The sequence below is a fragment of the Hirundo rustica genome, chromosome 6 (genome assembly GCF_015227805.2).
Source record: "Hirundo rustica isolate bHirRus1 chromosome 6, bHirRus1.pri.v3, whole genome shotgun sequence".
Lineage (NCBI taxonomy): Eukaryota > Metazoa > Chordata > Aves > Passeriformes > Hirundinidae > Hirundo > Hirundo rustica.
Window position 1 is genome coordinate 50679902 of NC_053455.1, and position 19108 is coordinate 50699009.

Consider the following 19108-nt stretch of genomic DNA (forward strand, 5'->3'; position numbering starts at 1 on the left):
GCCAGTGCAGAAGTGCAGTCAGGTTTTGTAGGAATTCACTACTCAGTGTCAACAAACATTTCTGCCAGCATTTACTGGCCGATGTAGGTAAACTGTAACTTGTGACATGGTATAGTTAAGTGATAATGACAAAGCCACAGAAGTAAATACAACTCTACACGTCTATTCATTGAAATAAATGATTGTAAGGAAAGATTTCTTTGTCTGCTAGTAAGAAGAGAGTTGTTTGGTTGTGAACATATTACAAGCCTGATTTGAGATTCATCTTTTGCTGCAAGTTATGCCTTTCATAGGGAGCAGGGAAGAGCTGTTAGTCCGCTCTTGTGTACTTTTGATTTCCTTTGTTTCCTTGGGTTAATTGATTAAACTCTCTGTGTCTCAGTTTCTTTTGTAAAAGCGAGAGTGCTGAGAGAGTTGCTTAGTAGAGGTGAAGATATTTTGAGATTTCTGGAACATGAGAAGTTGTGCTGATTGCCAAATATTAGACTGCTTCATTACCTTCTAAGAAAAAACAACCAGGGTACAGTCTCAGAGTAAGAGAACCTTTTTGTAGAAGTGCCTTCTCTTGGAGAATGACCCTCTGATGAAAAGACGAGACAGCTCACCTCTTTTTCTAGGGTGGCCCTCTGCCTCTCTGTGAGTTCCAGTTTCTGCTCAGGTAGGGCTTCTCCCTTCCTGAATCAGCTTCCAGAACCTCAATGACCAAATTCTCTCTGACCAGCAGAAAGAAACTGAAAGGGTCTTTGCTGTCTCCCTTTTCATACTTTATTTTTGTCTGCCCAAACATATGCCTGGTCCTGTCACCTCAGCCCTGCTCTGCGTGGTGCTAATGCCATGGGGAACCTACCAGGGTGGTTGTGTGCTGGGGGTGACCTCAAATAATTAGTGCAGAGTTTGTGCCTGCTGTACTAGGGGTCTTATGTATTTGGATGACCCCTGTTTCTTTCATGATCTTGCTCCACAGGAGCTGCTGGACTGCAGTGCTTTGCCAAGTAGCAGCCTAAGAATTCATGCTCAAATTAAAACATAAATTATTTTTGTTGCAGTAGTTTGTGTTTGATTCCTCCCCAAATAATGATCTGCTATAAGCTCTTATGTCAGTTAAAGAAGTAATTTTTTTTTTTTTTTCCTGAAAGTGCTTGTCTGGGTAAGTGAAGAGATCTTGTTATTTTGAATCAGTTCAAGAGGAATACACTTTAAAAATACTGAGAGCAATGGATAGAGTTTGGTACTACTCCTAATCTACCTTACTATTTTTTGCACTTCTCTCATGAGGGTTTGGAGGAATATTACGGTGTCATATGATTTCTGCTAATACTGGTAGTCAGTTTTTCATGGAAAATGCCGAAATTCCATACTGCAAAAAGACCCAACATAAATTTTCAATGCCAAGAAAAATTATTAAAGATGTACCTTTAGATGAATAAATAGGATTGAGTTAACCTGAATAAAACTGCTCTAATTTACAGTGTCTGAGGATCTGACCCATTCTCTGTGTGTGTGTCATTATTCCTAGATTAAAAGATACATTTCTTTTCAGTTCTATATATATTTGGGTTAAAACCACAGGCAATGGACTGTCTCATTTATGGCTCCTGATAGTGAGGATAGCTGTACCAACTAAACCTGCCTGCAAATCTGTGTGTATGTAATGTATGTATCATGTTCTGCATGGCATTGCTTTTGAAATTGTTAACAGGGCCCTCAACAAATGTCCATGAGAAAACGAAACTGTTCAAATCTAGGTGGAGAAGTAAGAGTCTGCACACATTATACACTCTTTACCTGTTTATTATAATTATTACCAATAACCATAAGTGGGAAATGATTACAAAATATAGCCCCTGAGCAAAAAAAAAAAAAAAAAAAAGACACTGTTCGAGAAGACAAGACTTCCTTGCAAATGCAGATTGTATGTTTTATTCTAAATATATAGGAAAAAATAGGTCAGAGATGAAAAACACAATAAGGTGCTGTATATTTCAATGGTAAACATACTACGTTAAAAATTATTAAAAAAAAATCTCAGCATTTTAGCTAGAATCACTTGTAGGGGATCTAACTGGATGTGCAGGGTAATGGTAAGAATATTTTAAAGCACTGACAATATTTTAAGTCTGCACTTTAGACCTTTGGTCTTTTTTTCTTTCTAGTTATTCGGAAATAATTTTATCTGAGGTTTTGGTTTGTGTGCTGGCTTGTTTTCTTTTGTATTCTGATAGTTGTTCTTCCTTATGTTCTTTAACGTATTTAAAATTACTGACACTGAACTTTGAGCACTCAGAAATGTGGAGCAATTCAGAACCTGGGCACTCTTCACCTTTACCCTCATGATTGATTTTGATATGCATGTTTCCTTCTCCTTGTTAGAGAGCAGATGCTGTAGTGTATAACCCTCCACGGAAGCAGGATAGTCGAGGGTCCTCAGTTTTTGCAGATTATTTCTTTTTAACAATTTTATGGTGCTTTACAGAACTGAAACCAAAAGACAGGGCGAGTTTGTAGTTTGCTTTGCAATTGCTGCAGTTTCAGTGTGCTGCATGCAGGGACTGCTGCTGCCTGATCTCTGCAAGCTGAATAGTGAAGTGGTGTAAGTTTCACCTGTGACGATTACTTTTTAATGTTCTCAGATTCTTTTTAGTGCCTAGTCTAGATACCCCAGTAAATTCCTTAAAAATACAAAACTTTCTTTAGAAATCTGGTTAGCAATTAATTTTTTAACTAAGCAACAGTTAAAATGCTTGATGTTAAGTATAAATTGAACTTTAAATTGTTTTCACTTAATAGCAGCTGATTACCTTAATTAATAAAGGAGAGAATGTTTTGTTTTACTTCATTGGAATTCTTAGAGTATTGTAATTATTTACATTTTTTTTTTTCATATTTTTTGTAGTGAAGGTAATTAAAATAAAAAGAAAAGGCTGTCGCACAGCCCAAGCAGTGGAGAGTTTGGGGGGAGAAAGAGAGATGTTACCACACGTGTTCTTGGCCACATTGCCCATCAAATAAGGGTATTTCTCAAATATTTCCTGGGTAGATTTAGCTAGGCAGGTAATCTTTTTCTGAACAGAATGCTGCTTCAGACTACCCTCTTCTTTCTCCCAGTAGTAGCTGCAGCTCACTGGTGAATGAGGTGGTTCCTGCAGCAGTCTATAAACACATTTTAGGGTTCCCATTGTGCACACAGGTAATGATCATATTGTGTAGGTCTTAGTTCAAAACAAAGCAATGTTGTGCACAATGCTGCCTTCTAAAAGCCTGCTTGTAAGGACCCTGAACAAAAATCAGAACTTCCCAAAGTTGTGGAAAAATGGGCATTGTGTCTAGTTATGTTTTATCTGATGAAAATTTTTGGGCCTTTAAAATAGTTTTGGGTTTTTGCTACCCTCCTTTCTTCCTCTGTTTCCGCTGTGCTGTGTTGTGTGACTTGGTGCACTGCACAAGAGCAACCATCAAAGGCCAAAGCCTGGGAGCAGGCTGCAGTTGGAAAATCCAGCTTTTCTGTGTTGCACCTGAGCTCCTGTGGATGCAGCACCTGAGACAAGGCACAGCAGGAATTCCCAGCTGGATATGTGGAGCTGCATCTTATCCTCTTCTGCAAGGCTAACTATGTCTTTAAGTAGTCCTTGTGCTTGCTTTATCCAAAGGGTTAGGATTATATCTGGCTCTGGCGCAGCTGTGCAGGGTGGAAAAAAAGCTCCTTGACCATAACTGCCATTCCTTAATAGTCCTTCAGAGAAAAGCTGATGTCAAAGACTGATTCTTGGCTTTGCATTGTTTGCTCTTTTCTCTTCTTTTCTAACTTGCCCATAGATGGGGAAACTAAAGAGTGTGTGAAGGTGATGTGTATTTGCAGGAAGAAATATACAGGAACTTTTGCATGTGTTAATGAATGGAATATCAATACAGAAAAGATAATCCATGATATCACCCTACAGTGCAAATTTTCCAAGAAGGGTTTAAGTTTTGTTTCATTTCTGTGAACCAGATGAAAATAGTTTTCCATGTATATATCCTACCTAGGACACTCTTTTGTAGTTTATAGGATGCCCAGAGCTACTGTAGATATGAAACAACTTCTGGTTATTAGATCTCTGCATCACCAAAATGCAAATTTTCCTCCTGAATATGTAGGCCACTTGCTGAATAACCTCAAGAAATATATGGTGAAAATGCTACTCTTCATGTATTCGGATTACCTCCTTCAAAGGTTTTCCTCAGGTTTTTAATATCCTGAAAGTCCCAGTTCTGAGGCAGACTGCAGTTCAAACTTCATTTTCAGTTCTTAGAATTAAGTCATTTAAATAAACAAATAAATGTGGCACGTCATGTGTAGTTGTGCCAAAGTACGCCATGTGCCAGTTAGAATTAATGTTTATGAAACCCCACATATATGACTTTATAATAGCAACAATACAGATACATATGCTTGTCCCCAGCAACTCTGCTGACCCTTGCAGTACTTTAAATGTGCACAAGTAAAATCCCAGCACAGTTGACCTGTGTTTATTTTTAGTGTTTCATGAATCACCTCCTTTAGCTGTTTTTTCTATTTTACAAATAAATCTGATTGCTAAATAAACTAGGATATTTGATAGTGAGAATAAAATCTCTCTCTCTCTCTCTTTTTTTTTTTTTTTTTTTTTTTTTTTTTTCTCTCTTTGTGTGTGTGTGAATAGCCAGATGGAAATGTTTACACTTTAGAGAATTTTAGATCTGATATTTTTGTTACATTTTGTTTCTCCCTGGTAATTGTGTTGGCACTTTGCTGATCTCAAGTTCTGTATTGTTACAATGGAAGGTGAAAATTTGATTGTCTTCAGTAGGAGAAACAAGCAATTTTATATTCACTGAGCTGTCAGGTAACAGTACCTCACAATATTAAGAGCTCCTGGCAATGTGGTTTGGCACCTATATTTAAGTTCTTTGATGCTTGCATAACCTCTACTGAATCAGAAATGTTTTGCCTGCTAGAAATGTTTTTAGGCTTGTAGAGTGAGGTTTTTTATTAAAAAGACAAATCTGTAACTGAGCTGGAGAGCCATTGTTTTCTGTTACACGGAGGTACTAATTTGGTGCTTTAGTGCAACAGGCTACAGGTGAGCCTGAAACTGATATTTCATTTCTCTGTCTATTGAGCTGTTGGGTTTGCCTTAGAAATGAGAAACAAAAATATGGAAAGGAGGGATTAGAACACAGGAAGAAGGGAGAGAAGTCTGGCTGTATTAGTATTTCTGTTCTGAAATGCAGAGAGATGGCATGTGACCTTTCACACTTGTAGGATGGAAAATTAACAGTTTAACTCATTACGTGGAATCCTAGCCAATTCCTGAAAATGTGCCATAGGAGGGAAATAATATAAGAATACTGTATCTTACCATTGGACCATTGGTTTCTCATGGAGTATTGAAAGCATTTAATGAACATTTCAGGAACTTATGCTTGACAGGTTTAAGATTTTTAGTTACTAGAACAACTTCTTTAACTGGCTTTATAAGGGACAAAACCAAAAACAAACAAACAAACACCTCCCAAACAAACAAACAAAAAAAGTATTTTTGTCTTCTGTGTAAAGTCTCAAACATCCTAAAATAAGTTTTTCTTTGTATTTTTAGGCATCCTTTATCAAAACCACTTATAAAACCATCCAGATAAACAATTAAGTCATTCTGATCCATAAAAATATGTGGATTAATGCTTATATATAGCAAGCATTGTTTTTAAATTTCATTGTTAAGGATTGTCTTTATTTATGTTGTATATTCTCTTGCTGCCTAGAAAAACAAATCCTTATAAGTTGCTGATGGATAAATTGTAAATTCTTGGCACGCTCACTCTTGTTCCCATAATTATTGGTGAAGATAGCTGGAAGTCAGTACTGCCTTTTTTTTTTTTTTTTTTTCCTTTTTCCAACAGTAAGAAATTGGATATCCAGAGACACATGGCCCAGTCATAGGACTTTAAAGGCAGCCATCACTGAGAAGCTAATACCAACCAATTAAACAGAGGTGGTTACGTGATGTAACATTATCAGCAGAAACAATTCATGAGTCAAAGCATTCCAGGGCATATGAGCTCCAGTCCAAAGAACAGTCTCAAGCTGTTTAAATAAAGTGACAGCAATATTGTCGGCTAAATATAAACTATAGAAAATATTAACTACAGTGAAGATGAGCACATCCCAGGTGCTAAATGACTGTTCTTTCACTGCTCTTTTACTGCTTTCAGTGTGGGTTCATTCACCTTGGGCATTTTCAGTGAAAGCTTCTGGTGGTGGATAAAGAGAATGGAGTATTTAGCCTGCTAGAAAGATAGGTTGTAATTGTGGTATTTATGAATCCAGACAGACACTGAAAAAAACAGAGAGGTTGTGAGGCTGTTTTGCTGCATTCATTTTGATGTTTTCAACAACTAGGTGAATGGACAAGACTCATTCCCTAACCCTAGTACTTCACTGTGGCTGCATGGCTGGGATGGTCACTCTAATGGCAGAACATAAGAAAATTACTTTCTAAAAAGTTCCAAGAAGCTGCTTTTTTTTTTTTTTTTTTTTTTTTTTTTTTTTTTTTTTTTTTTTTTTTCCCCTTGTATTGGTTTTATTTTCAAATGAGAGGAAATACCATAAAAGTTGTTTTCAACCCTCTGAGCTTTAAGGAAGTCTGAATCTGAAGTCAAACTTTGTGATTTGGATTCGTATCTATTAGCAGAAGTGTAATTTGCCTGGATTGGAAAAACAAGTGCAAGAATAGCTGAGTGTGTATCTTGGAAGACGTGGGTGCATTGCTTAGCTTGATGCTTATTTCAGCCAGAGATTTGGGTGCTCAGTTAACATTATAGCTATCATTTCTTGAATCATGTTTGCTTCCACTCCCCCTCCTGTCCTTTTATTTCCAAGGTGGTTCCTGCAATTACCGTAAACTCTCTAATCTTGCAATGCTGTTTATGATCTATATGCAACTAATTCATGTAGAATTCCTGCAAAATGAAGCCAAGGAAGAACTTGAGGGAGTTGAGTTGATTGGCCTGAGGCCTTGCTGTGACTCAGAACCAGGAACAGAAACTGAGAGATTCTCTCCCATTGCAGCTTTCTCCAGCTATTCGGGTTTTGAGCACAGGGATTTATGTTGGGGTGCGCGGCCCCAGGAGAACAAAATCTTTTACTAACTGTTCAATTGTGTTCCTAATTCTTCTTGAAAAGAGAGAAAAGATTTCATCATTTTAGGAAGTAGCTGTTTATTCTACAGTGGCATAAAAATTACAGCATTAGCTTTACAGTGAGTTACATTACTGGATTCTACCTACACAACATTGTTTTGCAGAGCAGAACTGCAAAATATTTTGGCTATTGTCAAAGCACATTCATTTTTCTTGAAGTCTATCTGAACTATAATGCATCTAACGTATCCCAAACCTAAGTCATGATTTGTGAGGGAGGGTCCTGTGACCATGTGTAGTCCTATGAGAGGAGTATGCATATCTTGAAATGTGGGATGCTGTGGCTGATTTTTTTTTTACGTATGAACACCAGGTTGGCATAAAAATTTACAAGGAAATGCTTAAAAGGCTATGAGTACTTCTAAAAAAGTTTTTTTTTTTTTTAAATTTATTTAGTTCTGGAGTCACCAAAGCACTTAGACATGTGCTTAACTTTTTGAAACCGAGTAGTCCAATTTTAAATTAGTGGACTGCTTGCATACTTACAGTTAATCATGCACTTAAGTACTTTAATCTGGCACTTTGGGAAAAAGGAATGGAGACTGTTCATAAAAGCTCTGCAAGCAAATATATTTCTAATCTAATCTGATTCCAATCTACTGTTGAAGCTGTAGACCTGGGTTATGTCTCTGCTGCAGTCACTAAAGCAGGATGAATTAGTCCATCTGAGCACCATGCTACTGTAGTTGGAGAGCTATCAGAAGCAAGCTTGTTTAAAATTAGTTTGGATATCTGAGCATTACAAAGCAGTCATTTATGTAGCTGCAGTGTAGACATGCCTTTAGGTTTATGAATGCTTTTTGAGGGTGGAGAAGAGCAGAAGCGAGAGTCCCCAGCCAACTATAAGTCTGTTTTGTCATATATCTCATTGTTATTGCTTTTTTATATCTTTTTGAAACAGTATCTGGGCCATTGCATTGTTGTTCTCTGTTACTGTACTTCGTGGCTTGATTCTGAAATCTCTGGCAGCTGAAATCCAGGTTTTGCCTTAATTTCTACTGTAACATTTAATCATTTGAGCAGTCAACAGGGATGGAAGATTTTTCAGGGTTTGGAAAAGTCCTTTCATCCTTTCACATGTCAGGACTCTCAGCTAATTGTATTGAAAAAGAGGAGAGGAATTTTTAAAAGAATTTGAGACCAAAGAAAACCTTAGACAAAAAAAAAAAAAAAAAAAAAATTGTGTTTAGAAAGATATAACACACACACTAGATGTAGGAAAAAAGGAAAACCAAACCAATGTTTTGTGAATCTGACTGGCAGTCTTTAGGGGCAGAGAGCATTTTTTCTCTGGTTTAAAATAAAAAATCAGGTCATATCTATAGCAAATGAAACTGTTTGGGGCTGTACTTAGCTTTTTGTAGGTAAAAAACACCCTTAGCAGTTCAACTTTAGCTTTACTGCCTCGGTATTGAAGTTGGGGTCCAATCTCTCAGTGATCTTACAATAGATGGTCATGTTCTGTTTATGTCTCAAGTTCAAAATGAGGTAGAATTTATTCTATTGTGGGAAAATATGGATCAAGATTTTTAAATTCTCAGATTTGAGTAGGTGATAGACTTCATTTAATTAGGGCCTTTTTCAACCTTTTCTCATACCCATTAGATGTATTTTCCACCTTTAGTGATTGCTGTGTTCAGCTAATCTGTCAATTTAACCAAAGCAGCAATTTCACAATGTAGTTTTCTTTCTGATTGTGTGCTGTGTAATCAATATACTGATATAATGTGAGTGTAATTTCCTCTCTTATTTTATCTCCACTGCACAGTATTATAAATAAAGAGCTAAAAAAGAAAAAAGAAAGAAAAGCACCAAACAAATCTGTTGCATCTTCTTTTAAGATTGTACCACTGTAGACACTTGTTCTAGTAAAGCAGAATTGGACCCACTTGATTGCATTTAAATTTTTCATGCTTCAGCAGTTTGTCTGGGAGCACAGTAAAGAAAACCCCCAGAGCGAGGATAGTTTAGAATAATAGAACTTGATTTTATGTATTATAGCGGCACCATTTGCGCTGCTGTAGTTAGGGTTGTGTCAGCACTTCCATTATAAACCCCTGTTTGCAGGGGTTATAACTAGGGAGATATTTTTTTATCAGAAACTTTTTTTTAAAAAAATAATTCCAGTGAGTGCAATTGATAATAGCAGAATAAAATAAAATAAATTATAATGGAAATCAGTAAATTTCTCATACCTTTTACAAGCCTTATTCATTATGAATATTGACTTTTTTTTCCCCCCTCTCAGCAGGGATTTTAACAAACACATTTTGAATATTTTAAACATAGAATTGGGAAGTTGTTATGGCTTAAAATTTGACTGCTATTCATGCTCATATTTTAACATTGAAATATTTGAACACAACATGCTGCTCTATGGCTTAATTTTATCATAAACATAAACTACTCAACTGGGCCAGTGTCTTCTTCACTGGAATTGAATGAGACCTTGGAGTTATTGACTGAACTCTGCCTTTTGACCTGATGGAATCGTGTATTCAGAATTCTCCCAAACTGGATAACACCCACCTCCAGAGTTTAAATGCACTCTGCTTTCCTGATTGCAAACTCAGGCATAATTGGGCACCCTCAGAAGCCATTTACAATGAAGTCTATTCATATATATATAATATATAATCACATATATACACACACACATATACATATATATATGTATATCTATATGTATGTGTATATATATGAATATCTATACACATATATGAATGAAATTAATGATTGTGCTGGGAAAAGAATGTGGAGGGCTTAATCTAACAGGCCCCTATCCATCTTTCCCTTTAAACATAATGCTTAAAATCTAGCAACCAAAAAGTTACCTTTAAATCTAGTTGTTTTAACAAAGTTTTGGAGAAAATAGAAGTGAAACACACCCCTAAAAATTATGCCACAAGAAGAGCAAGTTCCTGGGAGGCCTGCCTGAACCTGTCTTCCCTTCCAGGCTCCAAGACTAGAGGTGACTGAGTCAAGCGTAGTAAGGATGGGCTCTGTCCATGATGCAGCAGTGGGGAAAAGGGTTAGGTGGAGCTAGGAAGCATTTGCACCCTACCCTTGGTCTATTCTCTTACTCCAGTATGGAAAAGTTGCTAGGACATGGCTTGAGATTATTAGTCAGTGGGACTTATAATTTTAGTGTTAACAAAGTCTCTTTTCTCTATGTAATCAACTTAACGGCACTTGAATGGAGGTTTTTTATTGAATTGTTTAAAACATCATGAATAAGAGGAAAGTATATTAGTGTACACATCAAGGAAAAAATGCTTCCCCTATAGTGCATTACCAGTAGATAACTTCGCTGAATGGTCACTTGAGGAAACACCAAAAGCCTGCTTATGAAATAGAGGTGAAGCTTTTCTAGACTAATTATATTCAGCATGTAATTTCTAAACTTCAGTCTGAATTTTGATTTTCAATTAACATTCCCAATTTGAAGATAATTTTCTATTTAATGTAATTGCAGGAAATAATTTATTGGCTGATTAAGACTGAGGGCCCAGCCTTCCTTAAGAAAACAGTTCCTAACAAACCAGCCTTTAAAGCCAACTTGTGGCTTTGGACAGATTCAGCCTATTTTTGCAGCTGCAGAGTTGTGTTTAATTAGGATTGTGCAGTATTATTCATTGGTGTAGTTTGTAGTTGAAAATAGTCTTAAGAGACATTTTCATTTCTAGTTTTGTGTCATGATTAATTTATGGTGAAGAAACAGCCATAGCTCTTGCTTTATACAGAAGCTCGTTCAGTCTGAAACAGAAATGAGATCTGTTGAGAAGGTGAAAGAAAGGAAAAACCTTTATTTTGACTTTCAGTTTTCATGTAGGGTTTTCAAATTACGCAAAGCATGACTTATATTTTCATGTGAGTGATTACATTAATGTGACTACTTTAATGAGAAAAGGCAAAGCAACCCTTTTATTTTATCTTGAATCATAGCAATTATGAGCCAGAACCTTTTGAAGTACACACGATAATGCTGGTTGCTGAACTCTTGGCATGTTCTCTGTAGCATCAACACAAATTCTTTAGCATAGGAAGAATGTAATGCACGGTTTAAATTCCTCAGTTCTGCTTATTGGCAACACTCATATTAGACTCCCACTTTCACTTAGGCTTCCCTAAAGAAAGCACAAACCTTTTTTTTCCCCCACCAGTGTCGAGTTTAAGAGGCAGGATTATCTCTATTTACAGAGTAGTTATTCTAAATAGGTATCAGTGTTTTAATATGTTTCAGAGCACTTCAAAGCTTGTAATACTTTCATATTGAACTGTACATAATTAGATTAGTTGATCCTGTATTAATTTTTTTTTCACTGTAGGATACTAAATCTGAACTCCCTCATTAATTGTGAGAAATTTAGCATTAGCTGTTAAATCCTATGTGAAACACAGGCTCCTACATAAAAAACTACTGTTTAAATTGGAATTAACTTAATTATTTTTCTTTGCACTTGATATTTCCTTCACTGTAATATTCATGAAAGCGTGTGACAGATTTGTAAATTTAACTGTTAGTCTCAGATTTCCAGACCCTTTAATCAGTATTTATTTGTCTGTAGAAACAGTACTAGCAAGTTAATGATTTGTTAATTTGAAAAATGCTCATGTGGTTTCCTATGTTAACTGATTTGTGCATTTTTAAAGAAATGGTATGAAATCAATTATTGTTAAAAAGCAATTAAGGTGAAGATCTTATTCCTTAGTTTCTCAGCAATTTCAGTGTCAAGGATATTCTAAAGTTACTAAGACTTGAGAAAATAACTAATATATTTAAGCTGTCCTTTTTCAGGTTTATTAATGATTGTTTTAACAGTTGCAGTTAATCTTACTAGAAATTTTAAATGACAGTGTTTTCAGATTTTGAGTTGAAGTCAGTAATATTTTCATGTAAGTGCAGAAACTGTGGCGAAAGCTGTGTTTGCTTATGAGATAGTAGTAAGAGGCCATTATTAGGAAAAGGCATTTAACATAAATCAATGCATTTATTCATTGCACTTTTAAGTTAAAGTATTTTGTTGAGCTATATCCTGTACTTCATGCCTAATATGAAAGGCAACATAATTATTTTAGGTTTTTAGTTTGAACTGTAAAATGTTACTAAGGTATTATCCACTCATTTAATAACCCTTTTGGGTTTAGAACACTTTTCACATGAGCACCTCAAAACACTTTCTTAAAGGTAAAACCGGGCAAAATTTTAAACAATTTAAAAGCAGTACAGCTTTAAACAAACAGCTAAAAGACTAAATTAGCTGAATTTGAAAGGGATTTAAAATTTGCACTCATATATGTAGAAAGCATCTTCTGCTTGCAAGGTCAGGTAAGCATGATGAGCTCTCTCTTTTAAATGTTTGCTTGCAAGCTTCAGGTGGCTCAGAGGTATGAGAGTTTAAAGGATCGAACTCAAATAAAATCAACATGAAAATACCAATAAAATCACTATTTTCTGATGGCTGGAGAAAATGATATTGTTTGACAAGTCTAAATGAATAGTATGATGTCATATAACTAAACCTTGACCTTGTCTTGGCATCAAGGAACACTTTTCCTCAGTGTTTTGGATCCAGATCCCCAAGCCTGTTCTTTTTACAGTACTTCTGTTGACTGCATATGATTAATTTGCAACTGTTCTAGGCAGGTGTGATGCGCTTACAGGACTGTTTTGAGCTTGACTTTTTTTTGTCACTGAGCAGCAACATTTTCTTTTTGTCTCCTTGTTTTGCTTCGCAGAAGAATGTCTTCCAAGCAGGCTACCTCTCCATTTGCATGTGCAGCTGATGGAGAGGAAACAATGACCCAGGACTTAGCATCACGAGACAAGGAAGAGGGCAACAGTGATCAGCATGCGGCCTCTCATCTGCCTCTACACAACGTAATGCACAACAAACCTCACTCTGAGGAGCTACCGACTCTGGTCACCACCATCCAACAGGATCCCGAGTGGGATGGAGTCATCTCAGCCCAGCACAGGATGGTGAGTTCTGCCATCCTCACGGGGGCTTTCCAAATTTAGAGAGATTTCCAAATTGTAAGAGATTGTTCGCCCCCCTTTGGGGGAAAGACACGTTCAGGTATAAAGCTTTTTAAATGTTAAAGCGTCAGCAGTAGATCAACATCATATGGTGTAATTGTAAATTGCAATTGTATAATCTACTTAAGTATACAGGTCTATTTGAATGAGGTCATTTGATGAGTTCACCTTCTGAAAGGAAGTGCATCTATTTATCATGTTTTCATTCATACCTTGATTTATGTCATAACCTTTCTAGCTCATATATTCAAGCATTAATTTCTGACAGGAGGATGTAGCTCACAACTGTTTGTCAGCTGCAAAGTGTTGTGTTGAAGAAAGAAACTTTAATGCATTTTTTTACTCACCTCTCAGAAACAGGACCTACCAAATCTAGAATATTACATCTTTACACAGGAACAAAGTAGCTGGCATTTTAGGTGGCACAAACATCCTACTGTGCCTATTGAAATTAAAATTTTTGTGGAAGGGAAAGGTGTTTATGAATAGCTAGATCACCACTTAATATACAGGTGACATTGGAAATGATCAGAATTATTATCCCTATTCCCTTCAGTAGCCTAGATATAATTATTTAGTGATTGTAGCTCTGTCTCTGGATACCCAAGACTCTGCAATAAATAGGCAAGGTGAATGAAGGCTGAATGGGCAGAGCATCTTGGTCAATTTATTTTCATTGCATGTGTTCCTCAGAAACAGAATTAAGGTATGTGGAGCAGCCAGGGGTTCTGTAAATTTAGAAGATCATAATTCCAGACTCTCTGGAAAGTGTCTTTCAAGAACCGTAAATTAAAACAGTTAGCTTAAAAAGAATAATCTGCCTTTTCATAAGATTTCTTCTCTATTTCTATTAAATGTCTATGAACAGATTTTTTTTTTTGGCAGATTTTTTTTTTTTTTTAGCACCACTAACAATAATGGGCCCATTTCAAATTTGACTAGATATAATAATTCTAATGCTTTAATCAAAAGAGATACCAGAGTTCTTTGTGCATATTATAATGTCTGGAGTTAGTTAAGTAATAGCACTACAATGAGATTTATTTTGTTAATATATATATATTTTTTTTTTTTTTCCCCTAAAATCCAATTGATTCAAAAGATCAAACCAAACCAGAAAAATGCTACCTAATATGTAATGCACAATTTAACCCAGTGTAGAACTTTCTGTCAGGCCTAAAATATTCCTAGTTATTTGGGTGACTGTCATGAAGAAGGCAAAATTTCCACCCCAAAATTACTTTAAAGAAAAATTATTACAGTTTAACAATTATAGAAGGTAGGTTGTAAGTTGTATATATGGCTTATATTCAGAATTTTGGACAGTGAGTCACTCTTTTGCTCAAGTCATGCAATAAGCACATTAGAATAATTTTAACTTCTTTGTTATTATCAGGAGGACAAGCTTCACGCAGACTAGAAAGGACTGATCCAGTTTGTTGATGGAAAAAGTTAATCTGTGAATTCCCTAGCTACTTCTCCATTCATTCAGAGAGGCAGGTGCACTCTTGGAATTTTGATATTAGGACACCAGTATCATCGACGAAATTACTCCGTGTCCTAGAGAGAAAGGAACTCATAGATTCCAGAAGTCCCTCCGTTCATTTTTTTTCGGTTCAGCCTGTTCCACGGACCTGGAGTGAGCCAAAATGGTTGGCCCTTGTGCAGTGTGATCAGCTGTGCTCATATTGCTCTGAAGGGGTTTGCAGGCCCAGTGACAGAGAGCAATCTCTGTTTCCTTTCCTGCTGCTGCACTGTCATGTCAACACTCTCTGTACCTCGGGACAGTCACGAATCAGTGCACAACCTATCATGTTTCAGAACAGGTGCATAAACTTTGCTTGAGGGACTTAGCACTCTGGTTTTCCTCTCTCCTTTTTCCAGTAAATATTCCGTTATATATGTAGATGAATGTCCTGAAAATCATTAGCAGTTTCCACAAGTCCTTAGGCTTAAATCTGGTGGTGGATATATGTCAACCTTATTTCAGAACCTCTCAGCTAAACCAAATGGATTTTTTTTCTTCCTGGCTCAAAGCTGGGTATAATTTACAGGGCTTGGCTACCAGTGAAGACTGAAATCTTAAGACATGTTTTTTGGTTGCAATTAAAAGAACTCTAAAATGTACAGAGCAAGGTCCAAGTGTATTTTCAGTTAGGTGACTTAGATGGCTTGTGAGATCATAACAGTGAAGCGGGGAAATTTTTTTCTCCTTCAGGGACTGTCATTAAATACCTTGTTTGATTTTTAATGATTTTTTTTTCTCATTTAAATTTATGTTCTTTATGAGCAAACATTTATGCCTCAATTCATTGCAGAAAGTTTCTCTGAGGTATCTCAGTCAAGCAGGCATTTATATTGTTAAGAAATAATTTAGAGAGGCCGGCAACTATCCTGATGAAAACATGTTCATACTCCTTAGAGGGAAGATAGATGCTTCTTTCCAGAAAGACAGAATCCAGAAGGTGGGTTGGGCAATTCTGAGATAGGTGCTGTGCTAGTGGCCACTTCTCTACTTAGTAATCCCGAATTCCCAGAAGGTAAGCACTTTCTGACCTTTCCCAGACGGATCCTTTAGAAGCAAATTTGAAGAAGCACCTGTTCATAGCTTTTACTTTGAAAGTAAAGACAGTAGTGCTGTCATTAAAATGCATCAATAATGTGTGTTGTCTGGTTAAAAGATAGTAAATTCAAAGAATGCTGTGTCGACATATGGGGAGGAAAAATTTCTCTTTTATCTGGTATCTAATTAAGGGCACAATCCTGCATCCTTTCAGTCCTTAGAACTACTAAGGAGGTTCACTGGAATTTGAAAGAGTGCACAGTATGCATAATAATTTGCTACAAGGGCTGTACTGATCTCAAGTTTAGAAAAGATACCGTAGGAGGGGAATTTTAGGAAAAAAAAGTGCATTTTTACCCAACATTTATGGTATGCAGTACTTTCTGTAATGTAAGGTACCTTTAAACGACATTGTTCATTATCAGAAAAAAACCACACTGGCTAGAAATGTTTTCAAACTTTCACTCCCTTTTGATATCAGGCATTGCTTTCCACTGAGTCCTTTGTGTATTCTGAATGTCTGTAAGCCAAAATATTTTGTTTTAACTCCCACTCTATAGTATTTCCCAGCTGTGTACTTATATGGTGTAATAAAAGGATTTAACAAATGGGAAATAGCAGCTGCATTTGGAAATTCCCTTTGTTCTCCCTTTTCATTTGACAGATTCAGCAATGTGTAACAACGGTAAAGTCAGACCTGTAATGACTTATGCTACCAGTATCATTTCACCAGCCAATTTGATGTAACACTGGGGGAAAGCTGAAGCAACCCAAAGATTTCTGTAAATTCATCTTATTGACCCGAAAAGATTATACTTATATTTCTAACTGTAACTTAGTATAAAAATACCTGGATGTATGGGTATTTATTGCTGATTGTAGCCCTAATAGAAAATAAAATCTATTTCAGGCTAAGGTGGTATCTATTTGTCATGGTAAACTGTAGGGAGAAGGTTGAAGTGGTACTAAGATAATTGAGAATGCCCAATGAGATAGTGAGAAGCAGGCAAGAAAATAGTCAAATTTTTAGATTGCATCCAAACTCTGTCTCTGTTAAGGCAGCAACGAGGACGGGCAGGAAAAGCCCAAAAGACTTAATTTTGCTAAATGTAATACTAATTGAATTGTTGTATCCCAGTAATATATTTATTGGCCATTATGTAAAGGAATGGAAAATATTAATATGTACTTGTTCACCGGGGAACCAGGAATGGCCCTCATCTTCATCCAGAGTCCCACACAGCCCATGAGGTTAATTACAAAGATTTTTTTTTTAATTTTTGCTCTGAAGTATCAGAAAAAGCAGGACCAACAAGAAAATGCAAATTTAGATGGAGGAGTGACTTTACCTTCCTTGAGGAATGGGGTGGTGTATTCCTGTACTATTAGGGCTGTACTTGGGACTCACGAACAATAAATTTTAACAGCTTTAATCTAAAGAAATGTGGACCCTTTCTCCAAAATGCACAGCTTCTCATCTGCTTCTCATCTGCTCCCTACCCACATAGTAAATAACCCACAGAGAGATAAGTTCTCTGCTCACCCCTAATCCCGGTGTAACAAGCAGGGGATGCAAGGAACTCACAGGCGCTGTGGTGATCACTTGTAGGTGGTCATGTGTCACTGTGATGGTCACTGGACCCTTTAATTTCCCCACTGCTGTTCCTGCCCGCCCACGACCCCAGGGCAATGAGCAGTTTGTGTTAGTGAGGCAGTGTGTGCATGCACTGAATGAGGCCAGGAACATCTTTTTAGCTCTGCTGTTATTTGGATGTGGGGGACTCCCACAGGGAACCCCCTCAGCAAATCCGGTCTAAACGATGGATGTTATTTCCCTGGGACCGAGGGAAACCAAACACAGGTACATACACACATAAAACTAATTGTCTCCAAATATATGTTGTGTTTCCCTATACATTGTGTAATATTCAGAGACCCCTTGGATTTAGAAACTAGTTGTATCTCATTGGATTTTATCTCAAATGGCAGCATTGGCATATTTCATAATTACGTCAAGGCTCTATCTTTTTGTTGACTTCTTGCCAAAGGAGTGAAAGGCTTCCTACCTTTCCACTGTGGCTGCATGTACATCTCAGCAGTACTGAGAGCAGATTTATATATGTAGCAGAGAAATTGAAGATCTCTTCTTACCACATGTATTTGTTCCTTTTAGAATAATTTTAAATTACCACATATCAAATTTTTTTTTATATAGCTTTAACAAAGCTACTGTCATCAGGAAGACAGAAATTGGTGGTATCCTAAAGGTCTTAATATTTTGGTGCTTCTGTCTCTACATGAAACAGGAACAATCCTGTTGTTCCCCCTCCACCTCCTACTCCGTGTTATTAACTTCTCATGTTGAAGGTTCTTCCCTTTGAGGAAAATAAACTCAGGTGTTTAGGGAAGATCATTGAAAAATGTTTACATATGCTAAGCATTGTGAATTGTTGTTATACAAATTCATGGCTTCAAATTCTCAAAAGTTATAGATACAATTACATGTTTTCAAATTTTATTTTTGGTTCCTTTATGGGCTGAATATGAACATATAAAATGCATCAAACATAAATGCCCTAAACTCTGGCAATTCTGATTCTGCTAAATTGCTCATGCAGCTGTTATTTACATGTACAAATCTGAGTTTTGTGATCATTGAAAGCAATTCTACTCTGCTTGTGATATTATGTCTGCATGCCAGGTAGTGCATTAAAATTTTCATCTAACTAAAGAGATAAACACCCACATATATAATTGCACGGATACAAAGTTTTGGCTGAAATTAAAGGGTGTGAAAAAGCTGACGATATGGTATTTTATATTTCTATAAAATAAACCTCTATGAAAAGTACATTGCAGAAAAGATAGAATTAATTATTTTTCAAGCATGTTGTTTTGATTCAGAAGGCATTCAGGTATGTGCTTAACTTTACTTTATTAGGACTACCAGCAACTATAATGTTAAGCACATATCTAGAGGTCTGAAATACCAAGGATTTAGCTTTAGCATAAAAAGATGTTAACATTTCATATTAAAAACAATAAAACAATTCCCTAGAAGTGTGCAGGAAAATGTCTTTAATGGAGGTGGTGAAATACAAAATTGAACTTTATTTGAAGAAGAACAAAATAATTGTTTTTGTTGGCATGCTTGTTATATTTGTTTTATTTTCATTTTGACATTGCATAGATTTCTTTTCCAAATGTACTGTCTATTTTAAACCTCTCCCTATATTCTAGGGTGAACTGTGTTTAAACAGAATTAATCATCACCTGAGTTCTTTGCAAAA

At 36.3% G+C, this 19108-nt stretch overlaps 1 protein-coding gene across 6 annotated transcripts in view; it reads left to right on the forward strand.

Moving 5' to 3' along the window:
• SOX6 (SRY-box transcription factor 6) overlaps window positions 1–19108 on the forward strand; it is a 363778-nt gene that overhangs the window by 122770 nt on the left and 221900 nt on the right. For all 6 annotated transcript variants that reach the window (XM_058421042.1, XM_058421046.1, XM_058421045.1 and 3 more), the window contains one exon: window positions 12955–13198. In XM_058421042.1, the coding sequence (XP_058277025.1) occupies window positions 12959–13198 (240 nt within the window). In that variant the 5' untranslated portion in view covers window positions 12955–12958. The remainder of the gene's footprint in view (window positions 1–12954; window positions 13199–19108) is intronic.